Source organism: Pongo abelii, chromosome 5 (genome assembly GCF_028885655.2).
Source record: "Pongo abelii isolate AG06213 chromosome 5, NHGRI_mPonAbe1-v2.0_pri, whole genome shotgun sequence".
Taxonomy (NCBI): Eukaryota; Metazoa; Chordata; class Mammalia; order Primates; family Hominidae; genus Pongo; species Pongo abelii.
The window spans coordinates 34,907,265-34,929,361 of NC_071990.2; the positions used below are offsets into that span (position 1 = coordinate 34,907,265).

General features: G+C 40.7%; 1 protein-coding gene across 6 annotated transcripts in view; it reads right to left on the reverse strand.

Moving 5' to 3' along the window:
- Positions 1-22,097, reverse strand: part of ILRUN (inflammation and lipid regulator with UBA-like and NBR1-like domains) — a 111,724-nt gene that overhangs the window by 64,439 nt on the left and 25,188 nt on the right. For all 6 annotated transcript variants that reach the window (XR_008526750.2, XR_008526751.2, XM_002816782.5 and 3 more), the window contains exon 2: positions 4,000-4,154. Coding sequence is in view for 4 of the 6 variants with exons in the window: in XM_002816782.5 (XP_002816828.2) it covers positions 4,000-4,154 (155 nt within the window). In the remaining 2 variants the exon portion in view is untranslated. The remainder of the gene's footprint in view (positions 1-3,999; positions 4,155-22,097) is intronic.

Consider the following 22,097-nt stretch of genomic DNA (forward strand, 5'->3'; position numbering starts at 1 on the left):
ACCATGTTGGCCAGGCTGGTCTTGAACTCCTGACCTCAGGTGATCCGCCCGCCTCAGCCTCCCAAAGTAGTGGGATCACAGGGTTGAGCCACCATGCCTGGCCAGGAATTTAATTTTAAACAGTGTGCGACATTCGCCTTCTTCGGGAAAGCTATTGGGACAACTATATGCGATTCCTATCAGTCTCATCTGTGGTATATTTGCATGCCCAGCACGCCTAAAACATGACAAGACAGAAGTGCCATGAAAATTATTATTTATGTAGCTCTTTCAGTGAGTGCTTATTTCTTAGGGAGGTTATGAATGAGAGTAAGACAGCCAGAGGAAAAATTGCCAAGGCCTGCCCTACTTCTATGTTACTACTCTATTTACAGAAATAACTCAGGCCAGATTATGATGATGCCAAAGAACCCGTGCACATGCATGTTCTTCTTCTCTCAAATAACATGCCTGATACTCAGTTATGGGTGGCCAGATTCTCCTTAACCAAATGGAAAACATCCAATTTATAGATTAAAACTACTCTACAGCTGGGGGGACAACTTCCAGAAGAGAAAACCTATTTATGCAAAGCACCTTGAAAGATAAAATCTCTAGCAACTGCTACCTAACCTTTCAAGACCTGTTCAGGCACAAGAATGCCCTTTCACACAAGGGAAGAGATTCAGAAGCTGTTTTAAACTGAGGTTACAAAGCAAATGCAGAGGGGAAAAGCAGTCAGGCCCACCAAGAGAGATTTTTGTAAGTCAACGTGAAAGGTAGGCTTTGGGGGTTCTGATTTGACAGTCTAACTACTACATATCAACCTCCCAAAGCTCCCCATTAACCCAAGTAACAGTCTAGTAAGTAGATATATCAAGAGGCTTTTTGAAATATAAAATGGTTAGTCTGCCACAAGATGGTATTTAAAACATTTCAACAGTACTCTAACAACTTTCAGTATTCAAAAACACTAAAGAGCTCACAGAAAGCCAGGCCATTTTCACTGTTTTCACTATAAGTAAACAAGGTACTGACTTCACTTTAAAATAAACAAATAAAACTTGAATTCAAGTCACACTTTCCAAACAAACCTCATTTATTAAAAAAAAATTTTATCTATCTATCTATCTACCTACCTATCTATCTATCTATCTCACTGGTAGATTCCAAAAAACTTTTTTTTTTTTTTTTGAGATGGAGTCTGGCTCTGTTGCCCAGGCTGGAGTGCAGCAGCGCGATCTTGGCTCACTACAACCTCTGCCTCCTGGGTTCAAGTGATTCTTGTGTCTCAGCCTCCCGAGTAGCTGGGACTACAGGCGTGCAACATCATGCCCAGCTAATTTTTTGTATTTTTAGTAGACAGGGTTTTGCCATGTTGGCCAGGCTAGTCTTGAACTCTTGACCTCAAGTGATCTGCCCACCTTGGCCTCCCAAAGTGCTGGGATTACAGGTGTGAGCCACTGCACCCAGCCTCTGAAAGCATTTTTGATCAGTAACACAGCAGGTTTTAAATTCAGAATAAAAACATGACTAATAAAAGCTATTATAAAACGAAGAAACTATCTTGATATTTTTTTAAAAGCAGGCCAAATCAAGCAAGGTAAGACAGAAATTAGGCAAAGTAAAGTAAATTAGACTTTGAACAAGTAAGAATTTCAACAAAAATAGAAAATATGGCTATTTTCCTCTATTACCATGTACCTCCCAAACTAACTGTTATAACTAACTGTTATAACTAAAAAGGAAAGGGGGCGAATGAAATTTTACAAAGCCACAGGTGTCCTGAGTCATCCACAACATTGGGTCAGTCCAAACTATGTGTTTGGTCAATGACACACTGAACTTGCCTCCAAAGGTGAGTTACTTCTAAATATGCCAGAAAAACTAAGAATAACAATTCAATTTGGTACATTCTTACATAAAAGGCTGGTCTAGCCGGTCTTTCCCCATCATAAAGAACTGAATTGTAAAGAACTGAAAAGTAAACCAAATCAATAAAAGGTCACTTTTATAGGTTTATTTGAGTCCTCAGAGTTTTAAATCATCTCATATAAAATTAACTTGCTAGACAGGGCACCCCCACAAACACATATTTTTAGCCTAGTTTTCCATCTCTCAGAATTTTTCTCTGAAGTTCTCATTAATGATAAGAAAGTTAAAACACCCTCAACCAGTCAACATAAATTGTCATTAGATGTGACAAGAAATACAAAACCCAACCCCTGCCCCCAAAAGTCATTAGAAAATAATTTAAGGCCAGGTGCAGTGGTTCATGCCTGTAATCCCAGCATTTTAGAAGGCCAAGGTGGGAGGATCGTGTGAGCCCAGGCATATGAGAATAGCCTGAGCAACACAATGAAACCCTATTTCTACAAAAACTTTAAAAATTAGCCAGGCATGGTGCGGTGGCTCACATCTGTAATCCCAACTACTCAGGAGGCCAAGGTAAGAGGATCATTTGAGCCCAGGAGGCCAAGATTGCGCCACTGCACTCCCAGCCTGGGTGACAGAGTGAGACCTTGTCTTTAAAAAAAAAGAAAGAAAGAAAGAAAGAAAAACAAAAATTTAGACACATAGACACTATTTTCAAAGAACTATGGTTAATTAATTAATTTATTTTTATTTTTATTTAATTTTTTTTGAGGCGGAATCTCACTCTGTCACCCAGCCTGGAGTGCAGTGGCATGATTTCAGCTCACTGCAACCTCCACCTCCTGGGTTCAAGCAATTCTCCTGCCTCAGCCTCCCAAGTAGCTGGGATTAAAGGTGCCCAACACCATACCCAGCTAATTTTTGTATTTTTAGATGGGGTTTCATCATGTTGGCCCAACTGGTCTCCAACTCCTCAAGTGATCCTCCCACCTCGGCCTCCCAAAACTGGGATTACAGGCATGAGCCACCATGCTCAGCCTATGGTTAACTTATTTCTAGTTTGTCTTAAAAGAGGCTGCAGTACATCAAAACAATGTTTTTCTTGTATTTTTTTCTTTTTAGTGTTTGTAGAGACAGGATCTCGCTACATTGCCAAAGCTGGTCTTAAACTCCTGGGCTCAAGTGATCCTCCTGCCTTGACCGTAAAAGTGCTGGGAGGCCATGTGCAGTGTCCACATATGTAATCTCAGTTATCCAAGTGAGAGGACAGCTTGAGCCCAAGAGTTCGAGATCAGCCTGGGCAACACAGGAAGACTCCATCTCTACAATTAAAAAATTAGCTGGGCACAGTAGTGCACGCCTGTGGACCCAGCTACTCAGGAGAGGCTGAGGCAGGAGGATCGCCTGAGCCCAAGAGGTTAAGGCTATAGTGAGCCATGATCACAACATTGCACTCCAGCCTGGGCAACAGAGTGAGATGCTGTCTCCAAAAAAAAAAAAAAAAAGTGCTGGGATTCTGTGTGTGAGCTACCACACCCAATCTGTATATATATTTTTTTAAACCAACAATTTCTCTGTCTCCCATTTTGAGCAAATTCCCATATTTCCTACCCTATTTTTCAAAGTGGTATTAATGTCTCAGATATCCTAATGAAATTTCAGAGACAATCATCCTTGTGGTTGCAAACAAAAAAAAAAAAGAGCTTTCAAAAGAGCAGATGCTCACAGCTCTTTCCAACTACCTTGTTCTATTCAAGGATATACCTCCTCTAGCCTGCTGGAAATGACTGGAAGATTAATTAGAGCAGAAATAAAGTGATGAAGTAAAACTGTACAGGCGGAGACAATACCCCATCATATACAAGTTTAGTTCCTAGTAACAAAACCAATATTGGATTGTGTTTAGATGCCATTAAGTTACAGGTGGCTTAGAAGCATGAGACATAAATTCTTCTTCCTACTTTAGAGCAGGAGATATTTCACTAATGTTTGGTCATCACACCAGTACAAGAAAATACTACATATCATGTGTAAGAGAAAGCTCGCAGTTACACAATCACATACATAAGCTAAAACATTTCCTTCTTATTTAACTATTAAGAAAATGAAAACTAGGCAAAGGAGGATTGCCCATTATGTACTTACCAGAATTCTGGATCCGCCATGTTTTTACAAACTGAGTATCTGGAGGTATTGACTCCCCTTCTCCTATGGTGACATCTTCAACAAAGGACATAGAGGGCACACTGATGTTTGGGCTCTCAAAGTCATAATAGGCGCCAATTGCTGCTTGTAGGTTCCTACAGTAAAAGAGAAAAGGCAACAGACTTCAGTACTGTCCAGATGATATTATCCTAATTGTTAAACAAAAGGAAAAAGCCTGTTTCTTAGGGTTTGTCACAGAACCTGAGGTTCCTGGTATACACATCTTTAAAGCCTTCTATTCTGGCTGAGGAACAATAGGAAAAACACCAGGACCAACAAATTTGTGTATCACTTTCTTCCCACATAGAAAGTAACAAACATTAGTACCATCAGCAATAGTATGAGGAAATCTCCCTTGTTACCCAAAGGAAAACAAGAATGAATAAAGAAATCAATTAAAAGAGAGCTCTATAACTACAGAATTCAAAGAAGCACTACTTTTTATTTTGTATTATTATTATTTGTTAATATTTAAAAAAAGAGAGAGAGGCAGCCACGTTGCCCAGGCTAGTCTTGAACTCTCGAGCTCAAGCGATCCATCCATCTCAGCCTCCCAAAGTGCTAGGATTATAGGCATGAGCCACTGAGCCCTGCCAGAAGCTTCACTTTTTAAAATAAAGTTAATATGTGCACATAATACAGAAAACCATGTTCTCTTTTTTCCTCTACACACACAGATATAACTGTTCATATTACTTTCTTAAATATCCTTCCAGAACTTTCTTATACACATTCAAGCAAACATGATATACAATCTTATTTTCCCCCTTTTTTATACAAATGGTAGCATAATATACAATGCCCTTTGCTTTATTCTCTTAATACTGTATCTTGAAAACATCTGTTAGTACATAAAGAGCATCCTCATTGTTTTTTACAGCTGTAACCACTATACAGATGAATCATCATTTAACCAGTTGACTTTTGAGTTTGTTTCCAGTCATGAACTCTTCATAAATAAGCTTAAGCACAGTTTTGTATACTTGCAAGTGTATACAATCTGTGAGATAAATTCCTATTAAGTGATACTGCTGTGCCAGAGTTTGTGGTTTTAATAAATATATCCAACCTTCCCTCAATAAAAGTTGTACGCTAATGGTCCCACCAAGAATATAAGAGTATGCCTATTTTCCCCACTTGCTCATCAGTGGTGTTTCTCTAACATTTTGGATTTCTCCCATCTAATAGGTTAAAAAAATATATATCTCAGTGAGATCTTGAGAGGCTGAGTATCTTTTTACAGGTTTAAGAGCCATTTGTAAAGGCTGGGCTCAGTGGCTCACGCCTGTAATCCCAGCACTTTGGGAGGCCGAGGTGGGCAGATCACGGGGTCAGGAGTTCATGATCAGCCTGGCCAACATAGTGAAACCCGTCTCTACTAAAAAAAAGTACAAAAAATTAGCCGGGCACGGTGGTGGGCGCCTGTAATCTCAGCTACTCAGGAGGCTGAGGCAGTAGAATCGCTTGAACCCGGGAGGTTGAGGTTGCAGTGAGCTGAGATAGCACCATTGCACTCCAGCCCGGGCAACAGTGCCAGACTCCGTCTCAAAAAAAAAAAAAAAAAAAAGAGCCATTTGTAGTTTCTTTTTTGGAAGTATTATTTGTAAATGTTGGTGTTCTTTTTAATTACTCACAAATCCCCTTTCATCAGAAGGAACTACCAAGCACATAAGCCAGAGTTCCCAATTGAGCAGAAGCGCGTGATTGTCAGCTTGGTTATCAGTGCCAGAAACCAAGGGCCACTAAAGGGTTTCGGTAAGCTGTGTTCATCACAGAGATCAAGGAAATTGTTGGTAATTACATTATCTGCTTCTCTTCTGGTCTTACTCAAACCAATGACATCATCTCCACTTCCCACACTATATAACAATCCAAACTGCATGTTTCTAAACATAATCCAACCATAAACTAACGAATCCACTGAGCTGTTTTTAATTATACATAAACGTAGCATGAAACAAGCTCTGACAGTACACAACTGATCAAAAGAAATGCTAATAACAGCAAATAATTTTCTACTGGGGGCCTGCCTGCTCCTCCAGGTGCTTGCAGTTGCCAGAAAGGAAGGCTATATTTAGAGCAGGTACCTGAGGTCAAGCATCATGCAATGGTGGCCTGTCATATTAGTCAGTAATGACTAAAATTACAATACCAATGGCCTGCCTATGGTATATGAGCTTGGTAATATTTACATAAAGAGAGCTGGGCTGGGGCCAAACTGCACCTGTTTGCTTGACTATTCAATACAAAGCTTGGACTTGAGTCTTCTCAGCAGTTTCCTGCCTAGCTGACAGTGATCTAAAGTGAAGGATGTTTGTGACTGGTCAAACTTGGGGAAATCCAGCCCCTACCATCCACAAACAGGCTTAGAAGTATATCTGGAATTAGCATTACACTTATGGATCAGGGAGAATATGGGAGAAAAATAAGCGTAGTTTGCAATTTGCTCTTTTGAAAACATTTTGGAAAAGCTGTATGTCTACCTTTTTGAAAAGAGAATTTTTTTGCAGCAGGTCTTCAGTAAGTAGCCTGCTGAATTGTTTTCTGTTCACTTGGCTGCAAAATATGTTTTGGAGGGAAGAAACTATTTGTGCACTCAGGACAATTGCCAATTCTCATCCCCAGCTTGTGTCATATTTCACCCTTTGGCTCTGCCATCAGGACAGGACTTCAAGACCACTGCACTAGGAACACTAGTAAGTGGGAAAGTCAAGCTACCCAACTTAGGCAGATCCATTCCTATCCTCAAATCTCCTTTCACACATTTCCAACTTATCCCACAGTCAAAGCTTATTTGTATGTGTATTATACAGGTAATTCAGCCAGAGAAAGATTAAGAAACATTTTTAAACCCCAAACTGAAACTGAAAGCAGCGAACTGGAATCCTGGCAGGAAGCTGGAGAGGATGACAAAGCAAATTCATGTCCCATGTACAAGGCAGAAAGTGGACTTCAGCCCAAGTGATCTAACCCATCAAGCAGGTACACAGCTACAAATGTGGGGTACACAGCTTCTCAGAGTTCAGAGCATTTCAATTACTGGCCCACTAGGCTGAGCAACAGCAGGCATAGACCAAACAGCTCCAACTCAGTGTCAGAAAGTAGACATGATAGCAGGTATTCCTGTTCAAAACAACATACTCAGCTATTATTAGCCAACAAGAAATTCTTCATGAAATGGAGCTGGCTGAGGTGATGGGAAAGGGAAAACATTGATCCAGCATTCAGTGCAGTCTGAAAGTTTAAACCTCCAGATTGCTTCAGTGTTTCTGCTCAAAAAAGTTTTAAATCTAATTTCAGATGGTTAAAAGTACCGTGAAGAACAAACACAGGCAACGTTAACAGTGAAAAAAAGCACAGATTAAGATGGATGCTGGTGCCGGAAGTGGTGACTCACGCCTGTAATCCCAACACTTTGGGAGGCAGAGGAGGGCAGATCACTTGAGGTCAGGAGTTCGAGACCAGCCTGGCCAACATGGTGAAACCCCGTCTCTACAAAAAATACAAAAATTAGCTGGGCGTTGTGCATGCCTGTAATGAGCTACTTGGGAGGATGAGATAGGCGAATTGCTTAAATCCAGGAGGCGGAGATTGCAATGCCTCCGAAATTGTGCCACTGCACTCACTCTGACCTGGGCAAGAGAGTGAGACTCTGTCTCAAAAAAAAAAGATGGATGATGGTAATAGCTGCACGCTGCCAATATAGTTAATGCCACAGAACTGTATACTTAAAATGGTTAAAATGGTAAATTTCATGTCATGCAGATTTTACCACAATGAAATAATTTTTCTTTTTTTTTTTTTTTTTTTTAAGAGTATGGGCTTTAGGCCGGACGCAGTGGCTCACACCTATAATCCCAGCACTTTGGGAGGCCGAGGCGGGCAGATCGCCTGAGGTCAGTTCGAGACCAGCCTGGCCAACATGGAGAAACCTTGTCTCTACTAAAAATACAAAAATTAGCTGGGCATGGTGGTAGGTGCCTGTAATCCCAGCTACTCGGGAGGCTGAGTCAGGAGAATTGCTTGAACCTCAGGAGGCAGAGTTTGCAGTGAGCTGAGATTGCGCCACTGCACTCCAGCCTGGGCAACAGGGCAAGACTCCATCTTAAGAAAAAAAAGACTGTGATCTTTAGAGTCAGCTCCAACTCTTGGCTGTGGGGTTTTGAACAAGCAGCTAAGCCTTTCCCCATCAGTTTTACTCATCTGCAAAACTGAGTTGATACTACCTATTTCATTTTAATGTTGGCTGTGAAGATTGCAGAGGCAATGTATGCAAATGTCCCGGTTGGCAGTCATTCATTCAACAAATATTTAATGAACGAGCATTTACCCTTGTGCCGGGCACCTGGCCTGGAGCATTAGGGATACAGCAAATTGCAAGACAGGCATGGCCCTTGCCTTCAGTGTTTATAGTCTATAGCTAACCAGGGACATTCAAAGAAAGGTTAACTCCAAATGCCTCTCGCACAGAGGCTATGGGCCCAAAGCAGCTTTTCCTGCTTAGGGTGAAAGATGGGCTTGGTACACAGCACAGTTTCAACTGCACAGACAATGAAGTTAACCCGAACTGGAGAAGAATTTGGTAACACTGACATGTTTCCTGATAAAATACAACTCTATCCAACCTTCATTTTATAGATGAGGCTACTGAGGCACTGACAGGTGAGGTTAATTTGCCCTAGGCTAGGCAATTATTAGAATTCAGAGCCACACCTATTCAAAAGTTTTAACCCACCCAGAATTTTCCAATTATATAACACTCTGAACATCTGATTTTCTTAACATACTAATTACCATTATGAATTCTATAAATGAATTGTAACCCCCATTAAACTGAATTCTTTAGAGAATTGATCTTGCATATATTCACAAACATAGAACATTTATTTTTGTTGTATATATACATAAATAAGGCAGTCTTTTTTTTTTTTTTTTTTTTTTTTTTAAACGGAGTCTCACTCTGTCCCCAGGCTGGAGTGCAGTGGTGCTATCTCGGCTCACTGCAACCTCCACCTCCTGGGTTCAAGCGATTCTCCTGCCTCAGCCTCCGGAGTAGCTGGGATTACAGGCATGCGCCACCACGCTCGGCTAATTTTGTATTTTTAGTAGAGACGGGGTTTCTCCACGTTGGTCAGGTTGGTCTCGAACTCCCAACCTCAGGTGATTCACCCGCTTTGGCCTCCCAAAGTGCTGGGATTACAGGTGTGACCCACCACGCCCAGCCCATAAGGCAGTCTTAGGAAGAAAAATCATCTATATATTTATATGAGGCCAGAAACATCATTCAAAAATATGGCGGTAGAAAACAGTTAAGAAAACCAGGCCAGGTGTGGTGACTCACGCCTATAATCCCAGCACCTTGGGAGGCGCAGAGGCAGGTGGATCACTTCAGCCCAGAAGTTCGAGACTAGCCTAGGTAACGTGGCGAAACCCCAGGCATGGTGGCGTACACCTATAGTCCCAGCCACTCAGGGGGCTGAAGTGGGAGGATCACTTGATCCCAGGAGGGTGAGGCTGCAGTGAGCTGAGATTGCGCCACTGCACTCCAGCCTGGGCAACAGTGAGACCCTGTCAAAAAAATAAATAAATAAATAAAATCAGAAATAGAGAAGGAATGCCATTAGCTCAGATTCTCAAGGAAAAAAAAAAAAAAACTAGATACCTTTTCTTTCTATTCTCTGAACAAGTGAGAAACTCAAAAGAACACAAATTATGAGAAAAAGAAAACTACCAGCCTTATTTGGACACAAATTAAAATGGGAAACAGAATAATGAACCCATGTTATCAGGCATGAACAACAGCATCTTAGGGCTTCAAGAGATACTTATCCCGAACCACAAGGGGTTTTCCTCACCTGGGGTATGCCAGTAATATTGCTACTAAAGCCATGTACCCACCAAGAATCAAGAAGACCTTACTATCTCTGAATGACCAAAAAGGTAATTTGGCCGGAAAAAGGTTCAGCAAAATAGATGTTCTTAACCAGGGCCTTCCAAAATCAATGTGAGAGGAATCTAACATGGAATACCAAAAAGAGGGGCCAAACATTACATACTTGTATCTACTATGAATTTTAAAGCCTGGAAAGAAACTAAGACTTTCATTGAAACAGAAAGATGACTGCAAATAGGGAATTCGAGTTAGGCTAAAGGCAACGGTCAATACTGTCAACCTAAAAATGTACTCGTAGATACTCTTTAATATGTGAAGACAACTAGTAAAAAGAATTTGTGGAAAATTACATTCAGAGGAGGGACAAAGTTAATATCAACATTTTATCCACTTCTTAGAGCCCTATGGCATCTAAAATTGTTTCTCCTCTCTTCTTTTCCTGGCTATTTATTGATCCATTAATTTTATTACTTTTTAGAACTGGTCCTTTTGTCTTCAGCAGCTATACCATTTTCCAAGTAGAAAATAAAAAATAAGTACTCTGCCACAAAAAAGAAAGGAAGTGGTGGCATTGTTTTATTATTGTATTAGGTAATATTACATAGTTATGTATGAGAATATCCTTGTTTTTAAAAAATACATGCAGAAACATTTAAAGATCAAGGGTCATATAATGTCTACAACTTTCAAATGATTTTTTAAAAATTTTACATAAAGAAAGCAAATATGGCAAAAATGTTAACCATTGTGGAATCTAGGTGGTAGGCACAAGGCTATACACTCTACAATTCTTTAAAATATTCTATAAGGGCCGGGCATGGTGGCTCATGGAGGTGGGGGTACTGAGAAATCTGTAACTGGAACTGAGAAAGTTTCTCTCATAGTATCTGGTCTATAAACTACGCATTTGAGAGCTCTGGACAGTCATGGCTCTCTTCAACAGAGATAAAAGATCACTGCAAATATCTAGATAAAACACACAGAGAAAGAAACCTAAAGGTATTTCAAGTCCTTGAGTCTAGTTGTTCCTGAAGCACAAACATATTTCTGTCTTTTGGTTCTGTGCAACATAAAAATATCCTTAAAGAAACCCTTTTATCATTATCTAGTTTGAAGTAAGTTTGTTACTTTCTTTTTTTTTATTTTATTATTATTATACTTTTAAGTTTTAGGGTACATGTGCACAATGTGCAGGTTAGTTACATATGTATATATGTGCCATGCTGGTGTGCCGCACCCATTAACTCGTCATTTAGCATTAGGTATATCTCCTAAAGCTATCCCTCCCCCCTCCCCCCACCCCACAACAGTCCCCAGAGTGTGATGTTCCCCTTCCTGTGTCCATGTGTTCTCATTTTCAATTCCCACCTATGAGTGAGAATATGCGGTGTTTGGTTTTTTGTTCTTGCGATAGTTTACTGAGAATGATGATTTCCAATTTCATCCATGTCCCTACAAAGGACATGAACTCATCATTTTTTATGGCTGCATAGTATTCCATGGTGTATATGTGCCACATTTTCTTAATCCAGTCTATCATTGTTGGACATTTGGCTTGGTTCCAAGTCTTTGCTATTGTGAATAGTGCCGCAATAAACATACGTGTGCATGTGTCTTTATAGCAGCATGATTTATAGTCCTTTGGGTATACACCCAGTAATGGGACGGCTGGGTCAAATGGTATTTCCAGTTCTAGATCCCTGAGGAATCACCACACTGACTTCCACAATGGTTGAACTAGTTTACAGTCTCACCAACAGTGTAAAAGTGTTCCTATTTCTCCACATCCTCTCCAGCACCTGTTGTTTCCTGACTTTTTAATGACTGCCATTCTAACTGGGGTGAGATGGTATCTCATTGTGGTTTTGATTTGCATTTCTCTGATGGCCAGTGATGGTGAGCATTTTTTCATGTGTTTTTTGGCTGCATAAATGTCTTCTTTTGAGAAATGTCTGTTCATGTCCTTCGCCCACTTTTTGATGGGGTTGTTTGTTTTTTTCTTATAAATTTGTTGGAGTTCATTGTAGATTCTGGATATTAGCCCTTTGTCAGATGAGTAGGTTGCGAAAATTTTCTCCCATTTTGTAGGTTGCCTGTTCACTCTGATGGTAGTTTCTTTTGCTGTGCAGAAGCTCTTGAGTTTAATTAGATCCCACTTGCCAATTTTGGCTTTTGTTGCCATTGCTTTTGGTGTGTTAGACATGAAGTCCTTGCCCATGCCTATGTCCTGAATGGTAATGCCTAGGTTTTCTTCTAGGGTTTTTATGGTTTTAGGTCTAACGTTTAAGTCTTTAATCCATCTTGAATTAATTTTTGTATAAGGTGTAAGGAAGGGATCCAGTTTCAGCTTTCTACATATGGCTAGCCAGTTTTCCCAGCACCATTTATTAAATAGGGAATCCTTTCCCCATTGCTTGTTTTTCTCAGGTTTGCCAAAGATCAGATAGTTGTAGATATGCGGCATTATTTCTGAGGGCTCTGTTCTGTTCCATTGATCTACATCTCTGTTTTGGTACCAGTACCATGCTGTTTTGGTTACTGTAGCCTTGTAGTATAGTTTGAAGTCAGGTAGCGTGATGCCTCCAGCTTTGCTCTTTTGGCTTAGGATTGACTTGGCGATGCGGGCTCTTTTTTGGTGCCATATGAACTTTAGTTTTTTCCAATTCTGTGAAGAAAGTCATTGGTAGCTTGATGGGGATGGCATTGAATCTATAAATTACTTTGGGTAGTATGGCCATTATTAGCTCAAAATTGTATAATGGCTTCTAGGGAGAGTTTGAATGGAAGGTACAAAGCCAATTAAAAGACATAGAAGAGGCCGGGCGCGGTGGCTCACGCCTGTAATCCCAGCACTTTGGGAGGCCGAGGCGGGCGGATCACAAGGTCAGGAGATTGAGACTATCCTGGCTAAAACAGTGAAACCCCGTCTCTACTAAAAATATAAAAAATTAGCTGGGCATGGTGGCAGGTGCCTGTAGTCCCAGCTATTTGGGAGGCTGAGGCAGGAGAATGGCGTGAACCCAGGAGGCAGAGCTTGCAGTGAGCCGAGATCGCGCCACTGCACTCCAGCCTGGGCGACAGAGCAAGACTCCATCTCAAAAAAAAAAAAAAAAAAAAAAAAAAGAAAAAGACATAGAAGAGAAGCTGGAGCACTAAGTTAAAACTTACTCAGATCTAGCAATACCACTTCTGGGTATCTAAGAGAACTGAAAGCAGTTCTAAAAAAGAATATGCATGTTCAGAGCAGCATTATTCATAACAGTCAAATGGTGAAAGCAACCCAAGTGTCCACTGACCAATGAACAAATAAACAATATGTGATTTATACATGTAATGGGATATTATTTAGCCTTAAAAAGGAAGAAAATTCTGAAACACGTAACATTATGGATGAACCTTGAGGATTTTATGCTAAGTGAAATAAGTCCATCACAAAGGTCAAATACTTATATGGAAAGTGGGTAGCTGTTTAATGAGCACATAGTTTCTGTTTTGCAAGATGAAAGAATCCTGGAGATTGTTTGCAAAATGATGTGAATATACTTAACACCCTACGGAATAGTACACTTAAAAATGGGTAAGATGGGCCAGGCATGGTGGCTCACGCCTGTAATCCCAGCACTTTGGGAGGCCAAGGCAGGAGGACTGCTTGAGCCCAAGATTGGTCCAGCCTGGGCAATATAGTGAGACCTTGTCTCTATAAAATTTAAAAGAAAATTAAAAATTAGCCAGGCTGGGACTACACAGGGTGGTGTGCACCTATAGTCACAGCTACTTGGGAGGCTGCAGTGGGAGGATCCCTTGAGCCCGGGAGTTCAAGGCTACAGTGAGCCCTAATGATGCCACTCCACACCAGCCTGGGTGACAGAGTGAGATCCTATCTCAAAAAAAAAAAAAGAGTTAAGATGGGAAATGTTAAGCATATTTTACCACTAAAGGACCATGACGGCTCATGCCTGGAATCCCAGTACTTTGGGTGACTGAGGCAAGAGGAGTACTTAACGCCAGGAGTTCAAGACCAGCCTGCGAAACAAAGTGAGCCTCTGTCTCTACAAAAAAATTGAAAAATTATCTGGGTATAGTGGCCCGTGCCTATAGTTCCAGCTACTCAGAAGGCTGAAGTGGAAAGATCACTTGAGCCCAGGAGGTTGAGGCTGCAGTGAGCTATCATCATACCACTGTACCCCAGCCTGGGTGACAGAATGAGACCCTGTCTCAAAGAAGAAAATGAAATTTGGATTTACTCCCAAAATGAAAGGAGAGCACCTAAACGTTTCTAAAATTTTTGTCTTTAAAATTTTAAACTTAAAAAAAGAGAGAGAGAGAGAGAGACAGGGTCTCACTATGTTGCCCAGACTGGTTTTGAACTCCAAGCAATCCTCCTGCCTTGGCCTCCCAAAGTGCTGGGAATATAGGCATGAGCCACCCTGTCCAGCTAAGGTCTCTTTAAAAAGCAATTTTACTGAGGTATAATTTATGCAGCATAAAATCCACCCATTTCAACTGTACAATTCAATGATTTTTAGTAAATTTACAGAATTGTACAACCATCACCATGTTTAGAATATCATGTTTCAGAACATTTTCATCATCCTAATAAGTCCCAAGTCCCTGGAACCTATGAATATGTTAAGTTATATCGCAAAGAGGAATTAAGGGTGTTAATCAGCTGACCTTAAAATAGGGAGATTATCCAGAATTATCCAGATGAAACCAATGCAATCACTTCCTTAAGAGCAGAAGAGGGAAGTTAAAGAGAGAACCGAGAAATAGCAGTGTAAGAAGGACTCAGCTTTGAAGAAGGAGAAACAGGGCCATGAGCTAAGGAATGCCTATAGCCTCTGGAAGCAGGAAAAGGCAAGAAAAGATTCTTCAAAAGGAACAGAGTGCTGATGATGCCATGATTTTAGTGCAGAGACCATTTGAACTTGTGACCTCCAGAACTGCTAAAATTATAAATGTGTGTGTTTTTAAGTCACATAGTTTGTGGTAATGTATCACAGCACCAAAAACTAATATAATGGCTACACATTGTATTGTTCTACTTTACTGTATATTTGAAAATGTTTATCATAACAAGAAAAAACTATGAATATGAAAGCAGAATAAAGACTGCAATGAAAATGGTGGGGTTTTGTGGGTTTTTTGGCGACAGGGTCTTGTTATGTTGCCCAGGCTGGTCTCAAACTCCTGGGTTCAAGGGTTCCTCTTGTCTCAGCCTCCTGAGTAGCTAGGATTACAGGAGCATGCCACAGCACCGGGATCAAAATGGTGCTGTTTTTTTGCTGAGTCATTTCCTTCATAATAACTCTGCTTCCAAGAACTCAATTTGCCATCAAAGATACATATTTAGAAATAACTCCCATTCTTGTTGCCCCCTGAATTAAACTGTCATGGATACTTCCCGAAATGGGAAACAATCACTAGGTTCAGTGTTCACTGTAATTTTTGAAAATGCTGGAACACTGGCCCAGGAGAGACATGAATACCCAAAAAGTCCCAGAATGACAAACAAAATGTGACTGAGAAAAAGCTATCTTTATAAACAAAATGTCTATGGTTTATCGTTGCTCATGAAACTTCAGGAAATGGTTTAAAATAGCAGTTACGAAATGATCAGATAAATCTATAATGAAGTATGGCTTTCAAAAGTTTGTCACGTAACAGGGAATTTACAATAAACCAGCAGCAGTCAAATGTATCTCAACCTGGTCAGAGAGCTATTTTCTAAAAAATACCAGCAATTTTTTGTTTTGTTTTGTTTTTTGAGAGAGACAGGGTCTTGTACTGTCACCCAGGCTGGAGAGTGCAGTGGCACACTCACAGCTCACTGCGGGTTCAAACTCCTGGACTCAGGCAATCATCCTGCCTCAACCTCCCAAGTAGGAGTACAGGTGCACACCACAACATCTGGCTCATCTTTTTTTTTTTTTTTTTTTTGGGAGAGATGGGGGTCTCAAGCTAGGCATGGTAGCTCACCGCCTATAATCCCAGCACTCTGGGAGGCTGAGACAGGAGGATCACTGGAGCCCAGGAGTTCAAGACCAGCCTGGGCAACACAGGGAGACCCCTTCTCCACAAAAAAAAAAAAAAAAAAATTAGCCAGGCTTGGTGGCACACACCTGTAGTCCCAGCTACTCGGGAGGCCTGACCCCACAAGGCCAAGAATGCAGCAAGCTGTTATTGTACCACTGCACTCCACTCTGGGCGACAAGACGCTGTCTCAAAAAAAGAGGCAGAGAGAGGAGGAGAGATATGGGGGTCTCATTATGTTGCCCACACAGGTCTCAAACGCTGGGCCTCAAGTAATCCTCCCACCTCAGCCTCCCAAAGTGTTGGGATTATAGTAGGCGTGTGCCACCATGACCAGCTGTTTTTGATTTTTTAATACATTTTTTAATTATAATAGAGATAGGGTCTTGTTACATTTCACAGGCTGGTTTCGAACTCCTGGCCTCAAGCAATCCTCCAACCTTAGCTTCCCAAAGTGCTGGGATTACAGGCATGAGCCACCACGCCCAGCCTTCATTTATTAAAAAGGAAAAAAATGCCAAAAAAAAAAATTATGAACCAACATTCCATCCTCTTGTTTCTGCATACAGTGAAAAATGAATAGGCTTTAAAAAGAAATGCCACACTTTTGCACACACCTTTGATTAAAATACTTTACAACTGTCTAATAATTCTTGCCTTTGAGATTTCCTGACAGTGTGCTTCAAAGTACCTTCAGTTTCATCTCTGCTTAAAAAAAAAAAAAAAAATGCTGGCCATACCATCAACATACTTCACCCAGAAAAATGCACCCTAGGATATACATCTAAGAGAAAATCTATAGCCCTATGCTATCTTATTCTCCCCGCAAGAGCAAAAAGGTAAATAAACCTTAGCCAAATTCTAATATATGATGGGCAAAGACAATGTCATGTTACCTAATACTACCAAAGAATGCCACATGGCATTTAAACTCTGACCCCCAACTCTACTCATTCTGCAGCCAGTATCTCCAAGTACTCTGTGGACACATTTGGCTGCTTTCTGGTATATAGGTACCTTTAAAAAGCTATATACTTGGCCAGGAATGGTGGCTCATGCCTGTAATCCCAGCACTTTGGGAGGCCGAGGCAGGCAGATCACCTGAGGTCGGGAGTTCGAGACCAGCCTGACCAACACGGAGAAACCCCATCTCTACTTAAAAATACAAAATTATCCAGGCGTGGTGTTGCATGCCTGTAATCCCAGCAACTCACGAGGCTGAGGCAGGAGAATCGCTTGAACCCGGGAGGCAGAGGTTGCTGTGAGCCAAGATCGCGCCACTGCACTCCTCCAGCCTGGGCAACAAGAGGGAAACTCCATCTCAAAAAAAAAAAAAAAAAAAAAAGCTATATACTTACAAATAGGGGGCTAAAACTAGATGCAACTTGGAAAAAGAATAAAAACAAATTTTATGATAATTCACAGGCCTGAGAGTAACAGTCCTCCTTTTCTTTTACAAACTAATGACAGTATAAATATGTGATATGTGAGAGAATGCTATCATTTTTAATAACTAATCAGCACAAACAAGGGATACAACACTTAAAGAATATATCCTGTAAAAGTCCTGCTGTACTTGCAAACAATCTCACGTATTCTGTTAATGTTTTCATGTTCTGGGCAACCAACTCTTCAGATGACAACCAAGCAGGTTTGAGACAGCTCATCCAACTATGGCATTTCTTATGCATTCCAGAATAAAAGGACTTTTAAAAATAGCTGCTTTACATGACGCTGCATAATTATCACCAGTAAAATTACGAGCCCTCCCCTCCATCAAAAAATCACAAAGCCACCCAAATATACATGGAAAAAAATTATCCAATCTGGTTTACAAAGAAAAAGATACTAAAAACTGAGAGAAAAAAAAAAAACTATCTACAATTTATTCTGATTCTTCCTTAAAGAAAGTTTCGTCTCTCAAAGACAGAAAAGCAGCACACATCCCCAAATAATGTAAACATAGTGAATGAAGGTGTCTGTGTAGTTCAAGCTTTACAAAGGTCAAGGAGATCTTTCTCAACACCCCTTCTTTGGATCCTGTATGGCTGAAGGTAAGGCAAATACACTTAGGCTCACAATGTTAAACTAAAACATGACCAAAATTTGGCTTTATTCACCATGAATTCCTTTCCTAATTTGATACGTTCTATTTAAAAATTAATATATTTACAGAAGAATGCCAAACAATAAATGAAGATGGAACAACAAAATTAGATAATAACCTTTCTGCAACCACCTATGCAGTATCAACTCAGTCAAGGATCATCAATAGATACTAAAACAGTGGAGAGGAAGACTTGGGAAAACGGGATAGTCCCAGTCTGAGAGTCATCCCCACAGATTACTTATTAATTATAAAGGAGAAAAACAGGTGGACACTATCTTAACCAAATATTCAATTTTAGCATAGTCAGTAATAGGACAAACTAACATAATATGCCTCCTGATGTGATGCAATAGAAGACACAGCATCATCTATGTATTATTTCCAACAAAATAATCTGATTCTAATCACAACTAACCAACAACATAGGACACTCCGACTGGCATGAACTCTAAAAATGTCAATGTCATAGAATACCCACAAAAGGCGAGGGAACTGTTCTAGATAGAAGTCTAAAGAGACATGATAACCAAAGATAACATAAGATCCCTGAGAAGATCCTGCATTAAAAAAAGGAAGGTTGTAAAGGGCATTCTGGGGACAAATTTAGAGATGGGCTATATATTAGATAAAACTTTTGTTTCCACGTTAAATTCCTTCAGAGTGACCACGGTACTGTAGTCATGTAGAATGATGCTCTTGTTCTCCCAGGATATATTTGCTGAAGGGCTTAAACGTGAAATCTGACAATCCTTGCAAATTATCTCAAATGGCTCAGGAAAAAAAAAGTATAAAAGCTTGAGAGAACTCTCATACAATGCTGCTAAGAATGTAGAATGGTAATTACTTTGGAAAACAGTTTAGCAGACTCTTAAAAAGCTACACATAACTTTACCATACAAATTAACAATTCCCTTCCTATGTATCTACCCAAGATAAATTTAAAAATATGTCCACACAGTCTCACAAGTGAAATGTTCACAGCAGCTTTATTCATAAACAGCCAGTAAGTAAAAATGCAAATGTACATCAACTTATATATTGATATAATTATCTGTGATCCTAATGTCTCAAAATAGTCCCTCACATCAAGTAACATTCAGCCCACAGTGATGTTCACCCCTCAAATCGATAAACGCATGCATAATAGACTGAGATGATAACACCTACTTTTCTTGTTACATGGTGCCACCCAAGATCTAAAATAAACTGATAAAAAGTAAAAAGTGGCTAAAATAATAATAATAGGCCCATCTACAAAAGATCACAAAAACAGTCAAGACTCAGCCTTATCCAAGACGCCTTCAGAGGCTATGAGAACTCTGAAACCTTCTTTTCTTTTTTTGGAGACAGTCTCTCTCTGTCGCCCAGGCTGGAGTGCAGTGGCAGGATTATAGCTCTCTGCAGCCTAGAACTCCTGGGCTCAAGCAATCCTCTCATCTCAGCCTCCCAAGTAGCTGGGACTACTATTTAAAAAAATTAATGCCTGGCTAATTTTTTTTTTTTTTTTGGAGATGGAGTTTCGCTCTTGTTGCCAGGCTGGAGTGCAATGGCATAATCTTGGATCACTGCAACCTCCGCCTCCCAAGTTCAAGTGATTTTCCTGCCTCAGCCTCCTGAGTAGCTGGGATTACAGGTGCCCGCCACCACACCTGGCTAATTTTTTGTATTTTTAGTAGAGGCAGGGTTTCACTATGTTGGCCAGGCTGGTCTCGAACTCCTGACCTCAGGTGATCCACCCATCTCGGCCTCCCAAAGTGCTGGGATTACAGACATGAGTCTTTTGTTTTTATGAGACAGTCTCATTCTGTTGCCCAGGCTGGAAGGCAGTGGCATGATTATGGCTCACTGTAGCCTCAACTTCCTGGGCTCGAGTGATCCTCCTGCCTCAGCCTGCGGAGTAGCTAGGACTAAAGGTATGTACCATCACACCCAGCTATTTTTTTTTTTTTTGGTAGAGACAGGGTCTCACTTTATTGCCCAGGCTGGTCTCAAACTCCTGGGTTCAAGTGATCCTCCCATCTTGGCCTCCCAAAGCTCTGGGATTAAAGGCGTGAGCCATCATGCCCAGCCTGAGGCCTTCTTTTGACAGGGCAGCTGTTGTGGAGGCTCTGCCCAAGAGAAACAGCGACAAACACCCCTCCCACCAATTGCCAGCCAAAAGACTTCCAGAACCACACGACTTGTACATTGGTCTCTGGAACCATCGATGTGGTTGTTACTTTTATTACTGCCTGTGTATTAAATATAAATTACATGAATAATTGTGTGTGAAGGCCTCACAATTAACCATAAATTCAAACATACATAAAATTGACTACTGAGTCATCTGACTTCAGAGTTAACACACCTAGATGATACAAAACTAATTAACATAACATAAATAAGTAAACAAAATGTGGTATATCCATACCACATCTCAGCAATAAAAATGAATGATATACTGATATATGCTAAAGCACAAATGAACATCATAAACACTGTGCTAAGTGAAACAAGCCAGATACATGACTACATATTATATGATTTCCACTTAAAAAAAATGTGGAGAAAAGGCAACTCTTTTTTTTTTTGAGACGGAGTTTTTCGCTCTTGTTGCCCAGGCTGGAATGTAATGGCGCAATCTCGGCTCACCGAAACCTCTGCCTCCCAGGTTCAAGCGATTCTCTTGCCTCAGCCTCCCAAGTAGCTGGGATTACAGGCACCCACCACCACGCCCAGCTAATTTTTTGTATTTTTAGTAGAGACAGGGTTTCACCATATTGGCCAGGCTGGTCTCGAACTTCTGACCTCAGGCAACCCACCCACCTCGGCCTCCCAAAGTGCTGGGATTACAGGCATAAGCCACCCCGCCTAGCCAAAAAGGCAAATCTTTAGAGACAAAAAAGATTAGTGGTTGCCTAAGGCTGGGGGGTGGGTATGGATTAACTGTAAATAGGCAGAAAAAAATCTTACTAGAGTAAGGAAAGTGTTCTAAAACTGGACTGGGGTGATGGTTGCAGACGGATAAACTTACTAAAAATCACTGAATTATACATTTAAAATAGGTTAACTTATGGTATGCAAATTATACTTCAGTAAAGGTACTTAAAAGATAAAGCAAATGTGGCAAAATGGTGATAACTAGCGAATCTATGTGAAGAGTATACAGAATCACCGTGTTAGTATCTCAACTCTTCTTTGGTTTGAAAATCTTCAAAATTAAAAGATGAGGATAGGGCCAGGTGAAGTGGCTCACAACTGTAATCCCAGCACTTTGGAAGGCTGAGGCAGGCAGATCACTTGAGGTCAGGAGTTCGAGACCAGCTTGGCCAACATGGTGAAACCCTGTCTCTGCTAAAAAAAAAAAATACAAAAATTAGCCAGGCATGGTGGCATGTGCCTGTAGTCCCAGCTACTCAGAAGGCTGAGGTGGGAGAATCACTTGAACCCGGGAGGCAGAGGTAGCAGTGAGCCACTGCACTCTATCCTGGGTGACAGAGTGAGACCCCGTCTCAAAAAAAAAAAAAAAGAAAAGAAAAGAAAAAAAAAAGTTAAGGAGAAATGATATACACACCCCCTAAAATAAGTGCTTCTAATTGCAGATTACCTAAAAGAGGTAAAAGACACAGCACAACTCTTGAGATATTTAGGATTAACAGAGGAGCACATTGATCCCTAAAGCCAACTTTCATCCAAGGATTTGATTAACTAGCAATTTTTTCTCTACTTAAATACTATTTTTCCCAATTATACAAGTAATGCATATTCAATATAAAAAAATTTATGAATTAAAGTGAAAGCACAGAGGCTGGGATCCGGGCATGTAATCCCACCACTTTGGGAGGCTGAGGCGGGCAGATCACTTAAGCCCAGGAGTTCAAGACCAGCCTGGGCAACAAAAAATACACAAAGTAGCCAGGTGTGGTGGCATGCGCCTATAGTCCCAGCTACTCAGGAGGCTGACGTGGGGGTATCAACTGAGTCTGAGAGGTTGAGGCTGCAGTGAGCCGTGATCGCGCCACT